This window comes from Penicillium psychrosexuale (assembly GCF_028828465.1).
Source record: "Penicillium psychrosexuale strain IBT 29551 chromosome Unknown utg000002l, whole genome shotgun sequence".
Classification (NCBI taxonomy): Eukaryota; Fungi; Ascomycota; class Eurotiomycetes; order Eurotiales; family Aspergillaceae; genus Penicillium; species Penicillium psychrosexuale.
Window position 1 is genome coordinate 4,638,688 of NW_026643187.1, and position 15,533 is coordinate 4,654,220.

Sequence of the window (15,533 nt, forward strand, 5' to 3'; positions counted from 1 at the left end):
TATAAAACTCGAACGCTCATTTACATTCGCTTACGGATCGGGAAGGTACTAGATATGACCTACTAGACGCTGGATCGTGATATAACCCCCGGGCAAAAGTATGTTTAGTTCCTGAATGCTAGCTTCTCGTTATCCATATAGTCGTCTAATTGTAAGGCCCTTAGGTGCAGTTGCCTAAGGATACTTAGGGATAATGGTGGATCGGGAAATAGAGATAGAACATACAAGGGTGGTTGTATGTGAATTTATAGCTGCCTCTCCAGAGAAGCAGCCTGTGGGGATAATACCGCACCGACGGAATCAACTCCGAAGTGACTATACGGACGACCAAGTTGATTTCCAATCAACTTGGCTCAAATAACAACTCATTTCATACCTCTGAATTACAACCGGTCTGTCGGGCGAATCGCCATTCCGAAATTAGTCAGAATCCAACTGGCGCCTCCCTAACAGCAGTAGTCCGTGGACCCATTTCACTAAACGGAAACCAAAGTCTTGTGGAAAAGGTTATGTGTGACATCCTCGGCTGTACTAGTAGTCCTCATGACTCTTCTCTGCGAAAACAGGCTCTGCTTTATGTAGGAGGTGAATGTGGGGTGGGAAAAGGCCATATCAATAGAGCGATTGTCGCAGCGATGGTCCTGGTTCACCGCAAGGAATAAGTCATCCTTATGGCGCCCACAGGAGCAGTTACTGATGCCATTGATGGTAGCACGTATCATACCTCACTCGGAATTTCGCTCAACCGATACAGACGTGATGGGGTTAGTCTCCGAATTCGCAGACTATGGGCTCGGAAGACAGTCATGACTATAGACGCGATCAGCATGGTCGACCTGGCCGCATTGTCTACACACTGCAAGACTGCTCGATCCCTGGGTAGATCATCAACCGATCAGGACTACCCTTGGTGATTCTCATGGGAGACTTTCATCGATTTCCTCCAGTTCAGGGCCAGCCCTTATGGAAACCTCCGAGGAACGACACGGAACAAGACGGTAAATTAATCTGGGATCGATTTGACACCCAATTCAAAGGCCATTTCTTCGCTCTCCGATCCACAATTCCAAACATCACCGGCCATCGTCAAATTGAGTTCGTTGCGGCATGTCATAAAACGTCTGCAAATTGAACGTTTTGCTCGTGCCAAACGTCAGAAAATCTTCGTTTTTCCAGCCCTCCACACTCGAGCAAAATCCTTGGGCCCTTCACCCTTCGCCTGCGAGCTGATGACTTGCTTGGTTTGATTAAGGCGCTAAGGTCCCATTTCCTGGGTTCATTATACACTGCTTCCATGCCTGATGTTGATGTGCCAAAAGCAGATTGGCCGGTTCATAAAGGAAAGGTGGGGATGTTTGATGCCAATATGACTTATATTGAATACAATTGGCTACCAATTTATTTTGTGGGCTGGTCTTTCGCTAGAGGCCACTCTGCTGGCCTCCGTCGCTATACACCACATTATCTCGCGGATCTCTTGAACCCATTCTCGATTTTTACCGGTCTCTTAAATATTCGGTGGCAATAAGACAGCTCTAGATTTGAAAGCCTGCCATTTGCGGCTCATTGCAGCTTTTACCGATGATGTAATAGCTATCATCGTATCAAGTAAGTGATGAACCAATCTTAGCCATGCAATGGTAGCGGCACCCACTCCAATAATCTGGGGATCTGGGGAAACATCCATGGCTAAACATGTTCGGAAATGGGTTTTATCCTGTACGAAGTATATTATTGGACTCCGTTCTCACAATAGAATCCATCACGATGGAATGTTCCAGCCGCGTCATCATGTCATATATTGTGTTCCTCCACACTTCTCTCAAATCAAGAGAAAAACCAAAGTAATTCTACCAAGGAATACCATAGGTAGCGCGATGTCACGAGCGAAAAATTTGAATATATATTCGTTAATCCATGTTCTAGCTGTCCTCGATAGGAATTGAGTAAAATTGAACATCTCCCATCAATTACACCTTCTCAAAAAATGTTCTTCCAAAGATCCTCACTACTTGCGTTCATTTCACTGTATCTGGGCTTCATTCCAAGGACCGCCGGTCAAGTGCAGGCCAATTGCCTAAGTCAACAGATTTTGAAAAATGATTTGAATAATTGTATATGTGCTGGGGGCAACAATGAATGCCAGAATCAGTGTCCAGTTGGACCTGTTGCGCCAGTTATGCCAGCTCCAAACTGTGGGAGCCATCTACTCGGACACCTGCACTTGGATGACTGTGAACACCATTGCTTGACAGAATCAAATGACCTCTGTAAATCCTGTTGGATCTGGAACCTACCTCTCTGTCTTTGCTTGCAGAATGGTGGATGCCTGCAAAGCTCCAAAAACGCGCCTTACTGGGTCAAAATCACCTCGACACTAGCGACCACGAATTTAGCAATCCCGGACATTTTGAACCTGCAAGAAAATCACAAACTCCTGGCTGGATACGGGTGGGATTTTGGGCAGGAGACGGCATCCGACCCAAAAACCGAGTCGCTGGTTATCAACTCAGCCTACTCGATCACGGAGAATCAAATTCACATGCACGTTTGTAACATTAATACCAAGATGCGCGACTGGTTGGCTACCCTCTATCAAACCTCCCCTTCAGCCTATCAAACACTGGTTGAAATTCCACCACCATATCCTGCTGGAGAGAAAATGTTCTGCCGTGCGTCGCAAACCGCTGATCAGACTATCCCGGGGGATTCGATCTCCGATGATATCAACTCAGTCATTCAGCAGCAGCCTGTTTGCAAGTACTTTGTGGGTGCGGCCGTGATCAGAGATTCGAAGCACTATACTTGGGTATGTGTGACGGCCGATCATCTTAGTGCAGAATATGGAAGATTCTGTGCCTGATTTTGCTGGAGGCATCAGTCAATTGTCGGAGTATACGGACCGGCATACCGGAGGATTAATCCCATGTGTTTTGTAGGGAATTGCTAAGGGCACAACAGCTTTTTGTCGGAGTATACGGACCGGCATACCGGAGGATCAATGAATCCCATGTGTTTTGTAATTTAGTTTTATGTAGTTAATCATGGCCCCGTATAAATTGTGCAAGGGGGCCAATACGGATATTTTTGCACATACAGCCCAGCTGACAGTTATGAGCCCGGTTTGCACTGGACGAGACTACTATTGATTGGTATAGTATCTAGCACCCAGCTAGAAGTATCTCGCGAAGCCACAAGCTATACGAAGCTACCCCTATCGTCTAGTAATAGGAGCGGTATCGAGCCTCTCCGCCATAAAGGGCGAAAAACTGAAGGACGTACCTCAATAGCGCATCTAGTGAAGAACCTCCGGCTGTGTTCTAGATAGTTGAGGATTTTTGTGGGTGGCCTGGATATCGTAGGGTCATCGAGGGAACTCGATTGCGTATTTTCATATTTGGTTTCGACGACTGAGTATGAAACTCTATGCCAACCTTGGGTTGATCTCTTGTTTTATAGTGTTAGGTCGCTCTTGCCTTCCCGGCTTGATAGCTCCTTGCTCTCTGTATCTCTCACTCTGCTTTTTTGTTTTGTGTCGCAGTTAAACATTCTCGTGTGCCCTTGAGCTAGGTAGTCTAGTATGTGAGCGTGCGTTATAGATAAGCCAGCTTTAAGCTTTCTTTAAACATGGGATAGAGCAGAGCCCCTGCGAGGAAAATGGTCTGCGGAACCAAGAGGAAGATACATGGAGAGCGTCATGAATACATATTTAATATTGACCCAGATCCTGCGAATTCTTGGACGAAGCCATTAATGGACAAACTATCATCGATGCCCCTCAGAAGGCTTTTTAGAACAGGTTATACCCCAAGCCAAAGTACTCGCTTCGGAAAATCGAGTTTGTGGGCACACTTCTTGCCCAGGTCCTTAGGTGTTCTTGGCTCATGAGATTGTGAATACGGCGATGGTTCTCAGTGGGTATGATTTTTTGTCGCAAGGCTAGGGCTAGGGCGCACGATCTTCATGAGAGTCTCAATTTGAATTCTGGATCGTAGGTGTTGTTGAACGCGGCGCCCTGTGTCAAGCTCTGTTATTATTGGATCGGGTGTAAATGAATCTGGGGATCTCAAGGCCAATGGTGAACCATGGATTTGTCTTGTGTACGGGGTTGTGGTCTTGAGATGGCCCGAGGGATGTTCTATGGTTGTTGCAGCTTGGCAAGGCGGTGAATAGAGACAGAATAATTACGGTCGCAGATTCTCCCAGCGCTAGCGAGTTTCAGGTCCAACCCACAAATATTCTAGAAGCTCACCCGAGTTAGCTGGGAGGTATGGCGTCGAGTCTGGGCTGGGAGTTGACAGCTGAAAATGGCAAGAATACCGAATTGATGAGACGATCTGAACTCAATATGGCCATATCTACTCCGTCGTGATTTGTCGATCTGGTAGAGGTCATGTTATAAGTAGTACGTACAATGTACGATGTACATCGGAAACAAAGCGATGCGTTGTACAGGATAAGAGGAATAGGAATAGCATATCATTTTGATATACGGAATACGAGTCTGGCATTGTTCAGGCGAATGTCTCAGGTCTATGTATAGACTGTTTGAGGCGAGTGGCCATACCTTGGCTTGGTGGCGTCGAGACAGACGGTTTTAGCGAGTAAACAAGTAAACAGTCGGATTAATTTCTGATTGGAGTATTCTAGAATCCGAGCGCGTTTGATGTTGACCCCTATGTATGTTGTAGTTTGACCCCCTTAGACCCTTTTAATAACAATAGCGTTGGACCCCAGACCCCTGAAGAGATCGACTTGCCTAGATGGAGATGCGTCATGCCAAGCTAGTGTTATCCACCAGAGAATATAGTCGGGGTACTACTAGTTAAGTTATGTTGTGTAAAAGGGTATACGCGTCTATATAGGTGTAATGATAAATATAGTCATACATACATGCCAGTCGTGTATTGTAGGTTGTACTCGTAAGTTGGATAGGACCTGACGATCCAAGAAACAAATAAATAGATAATATAAATGAAATATATCGAATTGGCCAATCAAAGCTATGCATCGAGGGTCATCCCCACTGTAAATCCACAGTCGACCCTTGCTGATCGGAACAAAACAGCGAGGATGTGCATAGGACCTTGGCGTAGCACAGCCCACGGGTCTTGGCCCAAAACCCTTTATCCCTTGCTCTTGCTGTCTTCTCTTCTCCTTCCTTTCAGATTTCGTTTCTCAGTCTGTCATTCACTCTCTTTTAATCCGAGCGCATCTTTCTCCCACTCTCGTTCATCCCATCGCTCTTTTATTTATTCTCACATTATGAAGTCCACAGTAGCTTCCATGGCTACGGCCATCACCTTGGGTGCCTCGACCGTCCTTGGTGCCGCAACCAACCTCCAGGCCCGTAGCAGTGATATCACTCCGATTACTGTCAAGGGTAACGCCTTCTTCAAGGGCAGCGACCGGTTCTACATGCGCGGTGTCGACTACCAGCCCGGTGGTTCTTCCAACCTCACCGATCCTATCGCTGATGCCGATGGGTGCAAGCGTGACATCAAGTACTTCAAGGAATTGGGCCTGAACACTATCCGTGTCTACTCCGTCGATAACTCTCAGGACCACGATGAGTGCATGACTGCCCTCGCTGACGCCGGCATCTACCTCGTTCTCGATGTCAACACCCCCAAGTACTCCATCAACCGTGCCGAGCCTGAGATGTCCTACAACGATGTCTATCTTCAGTACATCTTCGCCACCATCGAGATGTTCGCCAAGTATGACAACACCCTGGCCTTCTTCTCTGGTAACGAGGTCATCAACGACGGTCCCTCCTCCAAGGCCGCTCCTTATGTCAAGGCTGTCACCCGTGATATGCGCACTTACCTCCGCTCTCGCAAGCTCCGCTCCGTCCCTGTCGGATACTCCGCCGCCGATGTCGACACCAACCGTCTCGAGATGGCCGAGTACATGAACTGCGGTACCGATGACGAGCGCAGCGACTTCTTCGCCTTCAACGACTACTCCTGGTGCGACCCCTCTTCCTTCACCACCTCCGGCTGGGACCAGAAGGTGAAGAACTTCACTGGCTACGGACTCCCTCTCTTCCTTTCCGAGTACGGCTGCAACATCAACACCCGCAAGTTCGAGGAGGTCAAGTCTCTCTACTCCACCGAGATGACTCCTGTCTACTCTGGCGGTCTGGTCTACGAGTACACCGAGGCGGGCAACAAGTACGGCTTGGTTACTGTCTCTGGTGACTCCGTTACTACCAACTCCGATTACAAGGCTCTCAAGACTGCCTTCGATGGCACCAAGAACCCCACTGGCAACGGCGGCTACAACTCCACCGGTGGTGCCTCCGGTTGCCCTAAGATGCAGAAGCCTAACTGGGACGTCGACACTGATGCTCTCCCTGCCATGCCCTCCCCTGCCAAGAAGTACCTGACCGCAGGTGCCGGCAAGGGCTCTGGCTTCGCCGGCAAGGGCAGCCAGAACTCCGGCACCAAGTCCACCACCACTGCCACCCAGGGCTCCGGTGACGTCGCTGCTGCCACTAGCGGTTCCACTACTTCTGCTACTAGCACCAGCTCCACTGGTGCTGCCCCCAGCCTCAAGCCTTTCCAGTTCAGCTTCGCCCCCGCTACCGTCGGCCTAGTCACTGTCGTGTCGGCTGTCTTTGGCGCCAGCTTCATCCTTCTGTAATGCTCCTACCTTCATGAAGGGGCTTCATACTTTTTTCGATTCTCCCTGACTTGTATCTTTTTTAACTGGCTTTCATCTTTTACCCCGTGATGATCATCGCTTGGGCTTGGCAAATTGGAGGACGGCGGGTTGCTTTCCAGTTGGTTTATTGCAGCCCTTGGTATCTAGTGTTCAATGAAACAGAGCTTAACTGCTCATATATTATCTTGCTAGTAACTGGTATAGAAGGAAATCTCACTAAACCGTAATTCCAATCAAACCCCCTCAGCAAGAGCTTGTCTCCGCGACTTCGACAACGGATCAAAATACGGGATCTCCCCAAGCGAAACGACCCGATTACCCTGACGCTTCCCATTGTAGTCACTGTCCTGTATCAGCATCGTGGTTCTAACATCGTAAAACAAAAGAGAATAGTCCCACTCACTTGGTAGCAGTATGATAAACCGACCGACTAAACACACCAACGTCAGCATATTCCCCATCTCCTCTTCACGAAGTAACTAGTATCATACTTATCCCAAATAGCAAGATCATTCCTCCCCCACCTAAACCGAACCTGCAAATCATGATTCTCAAAAAGAAGCCGGTTGACTATATATCCAAATAACTCATATTAGCAAAGTATCTTTCCAGCTTCCAGCCTTCAGCCTGTAACTAGTAAGTAGTCAAACTTACACAGTTTCTTCAAGACCTCGCTTTCAAGCTGCGTCACACCCTCAATCCAGCCATGCTCGACCTGCTGTCCCGCGCCGAAGAGACTCTTCCAGCCTGTAACCGGGTTCGTTCGGATGAGGGGGCTGTTTGGGTTCCATTGGTTAGTTTTTGCATGATCATTCTTGGGTGACAGTCAGAAGATAGGCAAGTAGTGTCTTACTGCGTCGCTTTGAAATCAAACCCTGTGTTCTCCGGTGCGCCTCTATCACCTTCGATTAGGTCTATGCCGTGTTCTTTGGCGACTTTGTTGAATGCAGGCTGTTTTGTTATTAGTACATATACTTGTTGCACATTTATCAATATCCATGTGGCCGAGTCAGGTGAATACAGTGAGTGCGGGTCACGTAGTTACGTACCTGGTAATGCACGACCTTCAACTCCTCCGCTAACTTCTGTATACTCGGCGAGAGTCGATCGTACAGCTCATACCCCGATGCCCAGAGCGTATCGCCGCCGGATTGGTCTTCGGGGAGATCTGTTATCTTTAGCAGGGCGTAGTCGGATGGGACGCGTTCAAATGTTATGCTTTGGTTCTTGTTAGTCTATTTCCGCGTTATGGGTTTGGGTTCAGCACTGGGGAGACACTGGAGAGTGAGTGGGAGGGAAACATACTCTGCGTGCCATCCTTGGCTTGCGAGACGGCCGTTCAGTGGCTTGTATCTCTCGCCGTATAGTTTGCGGTTGACCTGTGGCTGTCAGATATAGTACTTTATACTTTATTCCCACATGGCTGCTGAGGAAGTCATAGTCAGTTACCTCAGAGGAAATAACGGAAATCTCATCGTCTAGATGGCCGTTCTCATCGACCGCGATTCCCCTCTTACTATTTGCGACGGCGTGGCGGTGGAGCTGTACATAAGCATATGTTTTTCAATAGTTAACTAGATCTAGTACGATGGGATCTGCTCACCTTTGATGTGCTCGGCTTTCCAGTCAGCTCGCCCAGCTTCTGGCCGAGGACCTTTTGCTCCTCGGAGGAGATATCCTGGTCGCGGAAGAACACAACGCCCCGTTCGGAGACTATGTGGTGTTAGTGTTTGGTTCATTTGGTGGATCTTTGGTTAGTATAGGGTAACTATAAAATGGACTCACCAAGAATCGCCAGATCCCGGATTTTCGCCTCGTCTTTCAGGATCTCGGTGAGTTGCACACGTGGGAATTCAGTCCCGATAATGGGTGTCGTGTTGAAGTTCTCGTACTCATTCAAGCTTCCTGATGACTTGAGTGGTGAGCGAAGAATACTGGGTTGCGGGGTATCGGTGGCCTTGGCTTTGATATCTAGATCCTCGGCGTGGTCCTGGGTAGTGATTGCTGGCGACATTGTGATGCGTGTGAGTGGTATATCGTGTATTGTTCCAAAATCAATTACCTCTCCTGTTTTTGAGGAGTATGCACTCCTTATATGTGCGATTTGACAAGTATATTTCCCCTCGGAAGTCGTGAGAAGGTTCGTCTATGCCGGGCTGTGATCTTGCACCATCGCCTCTAAAGTTTCATCTTCGAGGCACGGATTGGCCTATCTTGTGATGACGACACAGTGCTTACAGTTTGGATATTGTTATGGTGGGATGGTGTGATCTCCATCCCATGGAGTTGGTCAATTGAAGGTTCTCCGTGTACATGTAGCAATCTGTGCCGTATATGGCGTATAAGAGGGTGATGAGGAGTACGAAGTGCAAAATCAGGATTTCATCTTATAGCTACTATTGATAGGCATAACAATACGAGTTGTTCTGTGAATTCCGAGGTCACAGACACATTGATACTCCATGTTTTGTTCTATAGAAATCTAAATATCGCTGTAGCTAAATATTACCTATACAAACTTGTTATATATCCAACACAATGCTTAGTCCAATAAATAAGCAAATCAAAGATCTATGTTAGTCAAGCAGTCATTAGGGAATCTATCACCCCGACCCACCAAATCAAGCTGCTTCTGCAGCCGGGGCAGGAAGAGCACCAGCCGGAACAATCGGCTCAATATCAAACCGCATATGCAGGTCACGTTTCAAAAACCAAGTATGGATTCTAGTAATCCGATGCGTACCCATAGGCCAAGCCCCTAGAACAAGACAAGCCACCGCCCTGCCCAGCTGCGTTCCCAGGATCTGCTGGAATTCAGGAGTATTCATATCCCAAGCATAGATCGTCGGTGTTGTACCTCTTGTCTCAGGACCGGGAAGATCGTTATTTCGGTAGAGCACCTTCCCCACCAAGGGGAGGGTCTCATCATTCTCAACTTCTACCATGAAAACATACCGGAGAGTACCAATCGCGGCGTCCTGTTTGTATAAAGCTAGCGCAACATCAGACCATCGGGGTCCCCACTCCATTCTAAAAATCGAGGTGGCAATGATAGCACCCTTGACGATGCAATGGTCGTAAGAGGACACATGGTGTACTTGTTCATTTCTCGCATTGCGCTGTAGAGATGAATGACGGTATTTCTTCAATCTCGGATTCTTTGGAAGGTCAGTCGATTTAAGACTCTCTCTGATCTCGATTGGTGGGACAACGAACGAGGATTCCCATACACTGAATAATGGCTCGTCCGGGGGATTGGCTTCGACTAGAGCGGCGATCGTTAGTGTGGACTGGGTCACTGGGCATGCTGGGCCAGCTGGGTTGGTGTTGGCCATCCAGGCTTCATATTGAGCACCCGTTGTTCGATACTTGTCGATTTGTGCCTTTTCGGGTGTTGGTTGTAATATGTAGATTTGGTCTGGGTTTATATTCGCGGAAATATTACCCATGTACATGCTAATATTCCCGGGACTCGTAGGTAACTCAGGAAGGTCTGCCCTGGGATCTTGCTCGGCGGTGTTCACTGGTAACGGATTAAGATGTGTCGATATGCCCTGTGATTCCCTGGTCTTTAGCTTGGATCGAACTTGTGCGAGTTTTGATTGCATAGGGGAGCTACGTTCGGCCGGAGCCAGTCTGTCATTATCGCCGTCGTCACCGTCGTCGTCACGTTTCCGCTTTTTGTCCCCAGAGGTGTCGGCTTCAGTAGACGCGGTGGCACCCGCTCCACCTTCTGGTACTGGCGGTGGTGCTTCATCATCATTTCCACCGTCGGTGTTATTACGACGGAAGAAATTAGCGACTTTCTTGAAGGGCGAAGAGTGAGATTCGGACATCGTGTTGAAAATGTCAAATTCTGATCTTGTTAGCCAGGAGCTGATATGCTTGACTGGCTTAGCTAGATGCTGGACTAAGCAGGTATTATATAGTTCGAAACAAAAGGTCATTCTAAGAGATGTCGAGTCAGTGTTTACATCCAGTCTATGTTAAGATGAAACAGACAGAACAATGAAAAAGATCTGAAGACAAGAAGGCTTACACAAGTGACTTGATAAAGAACAAAGAGAGCCGAGACAGAGCATGTGAATCAAATGGATGGGAGATGAAGTCCTCGAATGTAAGCGTATGATGCAATGAGAATCACATTATGCAAACAAAGCAGTGTCTAGTATGCTAAATTTAGCTTGAAGCCAAGAGTCCAGAATTCAACGTGAAAGAACTCGATCCGCCAAGGTCAAGTCCTGAATGAACATGTTGAGAGTGATTTCAATCTCCCAGGAAGCATAAAACGTCACGAACTCGCATGTATAGATTCATGATAATATCCAAAAGTAGATCAGTTGATGGAGGTATTGAGAAAATGAAAGTCCAAAAGAATTGACTGACATCTCGTTAGCCCTGAAGAACTTCGCGTAGTCCCTGCCACACTGGAGCAATTAACAGCAGACCGACATACTCACAATTAACTGTTAGCACCCCATCCTGCAGAAAATCTCCAATCTCGCCCAGCCTCTCCGATCCCTCTCACCAAACCTACAACATTATCAACAAACCCAGCTTCACCGCGATTTACCCTCTCCCGGCGCTCGGTCTCAGTATCCGAACTCGCAGCACGAAGATTAACCAGCTGCTGCGTACTATATCCCTGCAAGCGATCCGCATCCATCCTCGTCAAAATACTACCGTCCCCACGCCGCTGGGTCCACGCCGCCTGCTTAACAGCTGGGGCCCAGTACTCCGCCAGGGTAGACTCATCGCGACCAAATGCGTAGCACTTAACCAGCGGAGAGTCAGAATCCTCTGGTATAAGCGACGCGTTCCAGCGCGTGTGGACGACTTCGTACCTCTTCTCCATGAAGAAGATAACTGGCCACGTGATAATCCAGAGCTGAAGAAGCACGACAACCCACCAGACGAAACGGTTTGTGCGGAGGCGGTTGATCCAGTGCGGGGAGTATATTGTGACGGAGCGTCGGCTGATGGAGAGACCGAAGCTTAGGGAGCCGCGGTAGTTGAGTTCACGGATGTGGGAGGAGAGGACGTTCTGCATGGCGTTGGAGTCGAAGCCGGAGACTTCGCGGTGCAGTGTGAATCTGGATAGGGAATCGAGATTAGCTGTGTATTTTGTGCGAGTAGGAGCAGAGCATACGATTTCACAGAAGCGGGGTCACTGCAGAAGCGCTCGCACCACATCTGTAGGTTTCTCGCGTCTGGAGAGCTGTTGTTCTGCTCGTCGGCGTTATCTCGGCCTAGGAGGGCATCGCTGTCCCCCGTGAGACTGATAGCGGCACGCGACTTGGGCGGCTTGTACGTGCGCGAGCGGAGGATTCCTCCCCGATACGCCGGTCTGAGATCCTCATCGCTGAGGACTTCCACTTCTCTCCAGTTTGTGACCATGTATCCGCCCTCCCAGCCGGTCAGCATGGTCTCGGCCAGATCCAGTCTGAACTGGAAGTCTGTGACCGTGTTGCTCTTCTCTTTCTTTTGGTCATTGCTCGTTTCGGTGTGGGTGCCATGGATGGAGAGTAGCGGCCGTGGCGGCAGCTTTATTTGTAGGCGGAGGACATTGTACAGCTCATCGCTGTTGCTCGAGAGCGCTGGTTCGAGGCTGAGAGAGTCCTTGCCGCCGGGGAGACAATAGGCCGAGTCGATTAGCCGGAGCGGTCGGATGCTTTGGGGAGGTTGTACAGGCTGAACAGGTTGGACAGGTTGGACCGGGGCGAGAATGGGTTCGGGGTCATCGGTATACGGAGGCGGCGCGTCGTCGTCCAGAGAATGGAGTGAGTGCGACGATGACGCGTGTTGAAGACGACCCATCACTTCGGTATTTAGAGCGAAGTAATCAAATTAATGAAAGTGATCAAAGGGAAAGATATTATAAAGAGAAAAGAAAGTAAAATTGAGAAAGAGAGGGGTTTTCAATGTTAGAGGCTCTAAGACCTCGTATTACACAGCCCAGCACCAGTTGACTACCTATTCTATTTATACCACCTTTCACCTTTCACTTCATCCAACATAACACTTAAAAGATACAAATTTCGGGTCCATCTGTTGGCGATCATGGCACAAACCAGGACCCCTCCAGCCATAAGTTTGGGAAATGTCGCTGACAAGATCGCACGTCGGATTAGGAGAGACGGTACAGAGACCATTCGACATACGCCATGATTTGGGACTATTCAGAGCATCGCTGTGACAGTCCCGCCACTCCCATTTACCGTTTTGTAGAGTCCACCAGCGACATGAAACGGCTGTGTTGTTGACCACGGTCGCTAAGTTGCTCGCCGCGCGGAACTTCATGCAGTCACTGTCCTCCAATTTCTTGTTGTGACCTTGGACCAACACGTAGCTGCCAGTGCAACCAATCCCATCGAACATTTTCAGTGACCATCCGTTGGATACGGTGACGATACCATTCACGGTTTGTGTGGAGACTGGGACGGTTGTGGTTGTAGAAGTCTTAGTTGTGGAGGTTTTGGTTGTTGTAGACTTAGTAGATGTAGCCTTGGTAGTACTTGAGCTTGTGGCGGCTATAGAATCTCGCATCTTGCTCGCCACAATACTGAGCTCATTGGCTACCATATAGAGACCAGCAGTGCCAGTAACAGTGACAACAGAAGCCCTAGTAGTAGTGCTAGTAGGAGCGGCAGCTGACATGGATGTGGTCTCGTGTAGATATGTCAAGGGTACATCTACCAAGGGTATATCTGTCGTGAAAAAATATGGATCTTTGTTGGAAGTTGTCGAGGATACATCTTTAACTGTCAATGATACAGCTTTGGTCGCAGGTGCAGCTTTAGTTTCAGATGATTTTGACGTAGCTTTAGTTGTAGATGTTTTCACAGATGTAGCTTCAGTTGCGGATTTAGTTTTGGTTGTAGTTTTCACTGTAGTCTTCACTGATGCTGCTTTAGCTTCAGATGTAGTTGATATGGCTTTAGTTGCAGGCACAGGTGGCAAGGCAGCTGCAGATACAGATGAGACACAGAAGTCTGCACCGGTACCACATTGACCACTTGTAGAACACTATAGATATAGTCAGTCTAGACTGCGAGATCAACATCCAATATTGGTAAAGCTCACACATTGACCCGCAGGGCATGGATTCAAATAGGGAATGTCGGTCCACAACAACGGACGTTCTGTTCCGGGCACTTGGGGACCACAGACTGCATCACCAATTGCAACTGGCATTGGGGGCTCGCCGGCACTGAGACAAACCTGGCCTCCTTGCTGCAGATTATTGCATCCGTACCATGCCGAGGTATGGGTGTTCCAAGTCTCGATATTGGCAGTGGTGATACTGTACCCCTCGGCAATCTTCGCGCAGGTATCGCCAGTGCGGATAGTATAAACGTAGCAGTAAGAACCACTGTCCGGTGGAAAGAGAGTTTCTCCGTCCCCGCAGCATACGGGTTTCCCGTGAGACAAAGAGGAGCAAACAGTAGTCGGGTTGAAGGAAGTGAATGATGCTACCGAGATACTACACTTGGCAGCCAGATTGTCGCATGTATCTCCAGTTTCAACAAGAATAGAGCGACATGTGTAGGGATAGTAAACGGACCGGTCTTGGATCACTTTGTACTATCTTGGGTTAGAATCTGGGGTACAGGATGTGGAGTTGAAGAAGTAGGCACTAACCTCGGGTGCAGCTACAGACAACGCAACTATTTCATGAACCAGAAGGAGACTGCATAGAGCGAGAAAGATCCCTTTTTGAAAATACCCCATCTTGTGTAGACTTGCCTGAGAGGACGACACTCTGAAGAACACATCGCGCAGCTATATATATATCCCTAAAGAACTACACCACAAATGTCACGCCTGAAAGCAACATCGCGGAGGTAACGTGCATTGATGCAGCCAGTGAATAATATGAAACACAGATATGCTTCATACAGTAAGGCGCAGGGTCTAAGAGTCCCCGAAGAGCCACTTGAAATCACTCATTCTCGAGGACACCATCTTGAATTGTTGTAAGAACAATCTAAAGTGCCTCCTCCGCCACCGTCAACAAAGAAGGTCGTTGCATCCGAGGAGCCCCCGGTAAAAATGTGACCTCGAATAGCCTTTGTTCGAATCCTTCTCTTTCCTCTTCGGAGTTTGGATAGCAGATTCTCTTTGAAGAAGCGATATAACTTACCATACTGCCAAGAGTCTTGGCTACCAGGGTAATAGATGCATCAAAACCACCAGTTTGTGGGAGTTAATGACAACAAAACAAAGGAAAGACTCAAAGAGAGACAGATAGATGTTACAACACTTTATATCTCCTTTCTCAATCAGCCTCAATTCTATTTGCTGTAGGACAAACCATCAAAAAGATAGCGCTCATCCCTGGGACCAGTCCAATGCCGTATATATATTGGACGAACATGATTATTAGCGAGGATTCCAAAGCTGAGTGCCATTATAGTGCGTGTGACCGAGTCAAAGAAGTAATATCCAGGGGTTGGAATAACAAGACTGGCTAAGGGCTTATCGTCTTTGTGCCACAATTCAAGGGTTAGGGACAGGGTTTCAGAAATAGCTTCTTGGAATTGAGACATCCTAACTGGGTAGCATTGGAAATCTGGAGATACCCAAGATGGCGTTTTGAGAGTGATATAGATATTCTCCAGAGCTATTCCTCATTCAAAGGCTGACTCTTGACATGCCCATACATCGACGTGCGACCAGCAGAGATGGGAGTATATGGCTAGGAGCAAATCTAGACTTCCAGATACAGCATGTTTGTCTTAGGGTGACGAAAGTGGTATGGCCTGAGCCTACATACTAAGTTGCGCTATATGAACTCAACTAAATATTGCTTGAAGCCCAAAAGGACCCCGGCGGTTGATGCATATAGACCCTCTAAGATAATT

General features: G+C 48.1%; 6 protein-coding genes across 6 annotated transcripts; 2 read left to right on the forward strand and 4 right to left on the reverse strand.

Moving 5' to 3' along the window:
• Window positions 1–2,261: 2,261 nt before the first annotated feature.
• Window positions 2,262–2,863, forward strand: N7518_002879 (uncharacterized protein; the record flags this gene model as incomplete). The annotated part of the gene is made up of 2 exons (XM_057183806.1): window positions 2,262–2,270; window positions 2,318–2,863. 2 exons carry the CDS (start codon window positions 2,262–2,264, stop codon window positions 2,861–2,863), a joined length of 555 nt encoding a protein of 184 aa, XP_057045256.1.
• Window positions 2,864–5,265: 2,402 nt separating this feature from the next.
• Window positions 5,266–6,648, forward strand: gel1 (1,3-beta-glucanosyltransferase gel1; the record flags this gene model as incomplete). The annotated part of the gene is made up of 1 exon (XM_057183807.1): window positions 5,266–6,648. One exon carries the CDS (start codon window positions 5,266–5,268, stop codon window positions 6,646–6,648), a length of 1,383 nt encoding a protein of 460 aa, XP_057045257.1.
• A 254-nt stretch (window positions 6,649–6,902) lies between these two features.
• N7518_002881 (TauD/TfdA dioxygenase family protein) lies at window positions 6,903–8,683 on the reverse strand (the record flags this gene model as incomplete). Its single annotated transcript, XM_057183808.1, has 9 exons — window positions 6,903–7,035; window positions 7,161–7,239; window positions 7,324–7,445; window positions 7,523–7,620; window positions 7,719–7,887; window positions 7,975–8,054; window positions 8,119–8,211; window positions 8,273–8,382; window positions 8,455–8,683. The coding sequence occupies 9 exons, from the start codon at window positions 8,681–8,683 to the stop codon at window positions 6,903–6,905; spliced, it is 1,113 nt and encodes a 370-aa protein (XP_057045258.1).
• Window positions 8,684–9,290: 607 nt separating this feature from the next.
• On the reverse strand, window positions 9,291–10,505 carry N7518_002882 (uncharacterized protein; the record flags this gene model as incomplete). Its single annotated transcript, XM_057183809.1, has 1 exon — window positions 9,291–10,505. The coding sequence occupies one exon, from the start codon at window positions 10,503–10,505 to the stop codon at window positions 9,291–9,293; it is 1,215 nt and encodes a 404-aa protein (XP_057045259.1).
• A 626-nt stretch (window positions 10,506–11,131) lies between these two features.
• Window positions 11,132–12,486, reverse strand: N7518_002883 (uncharacterized protein; the record flags this gene model as incomplete). Its single annotated transcript, XM_057183810.1, has 2 exons — window positions 11,132–11,762; window positions 11,819–12,486. 2 exons carry the CDS (start codon window positions 12,484–12,486, stop codon window positions 11,132–11,134), a joined length of 1,299 nt encoding a protein of 432 aa, XP_057045260.1.
• A 189-nt stretch (window positions 12,487–12,675) lies between these two features.
• N7518_002884 (uncharacterized protein) lies at window positions 12,676–13,326 on the reverse strand (the record flags this gene model as incomplete). The annotated part of the gene is made up of 1 exon (XM_057183811.1): window positions 12,676–13,326. The coding sequence occupies one exon, from the start codon at window positions 13,324–13,326 to the stop codon at window positions 12,676–12,678; it is 651 nt and encodes a 216-aa protein (XP_057045261.1).
• Window positions 13,327–15,533: the final 2,207 nt, after the last annotated feature.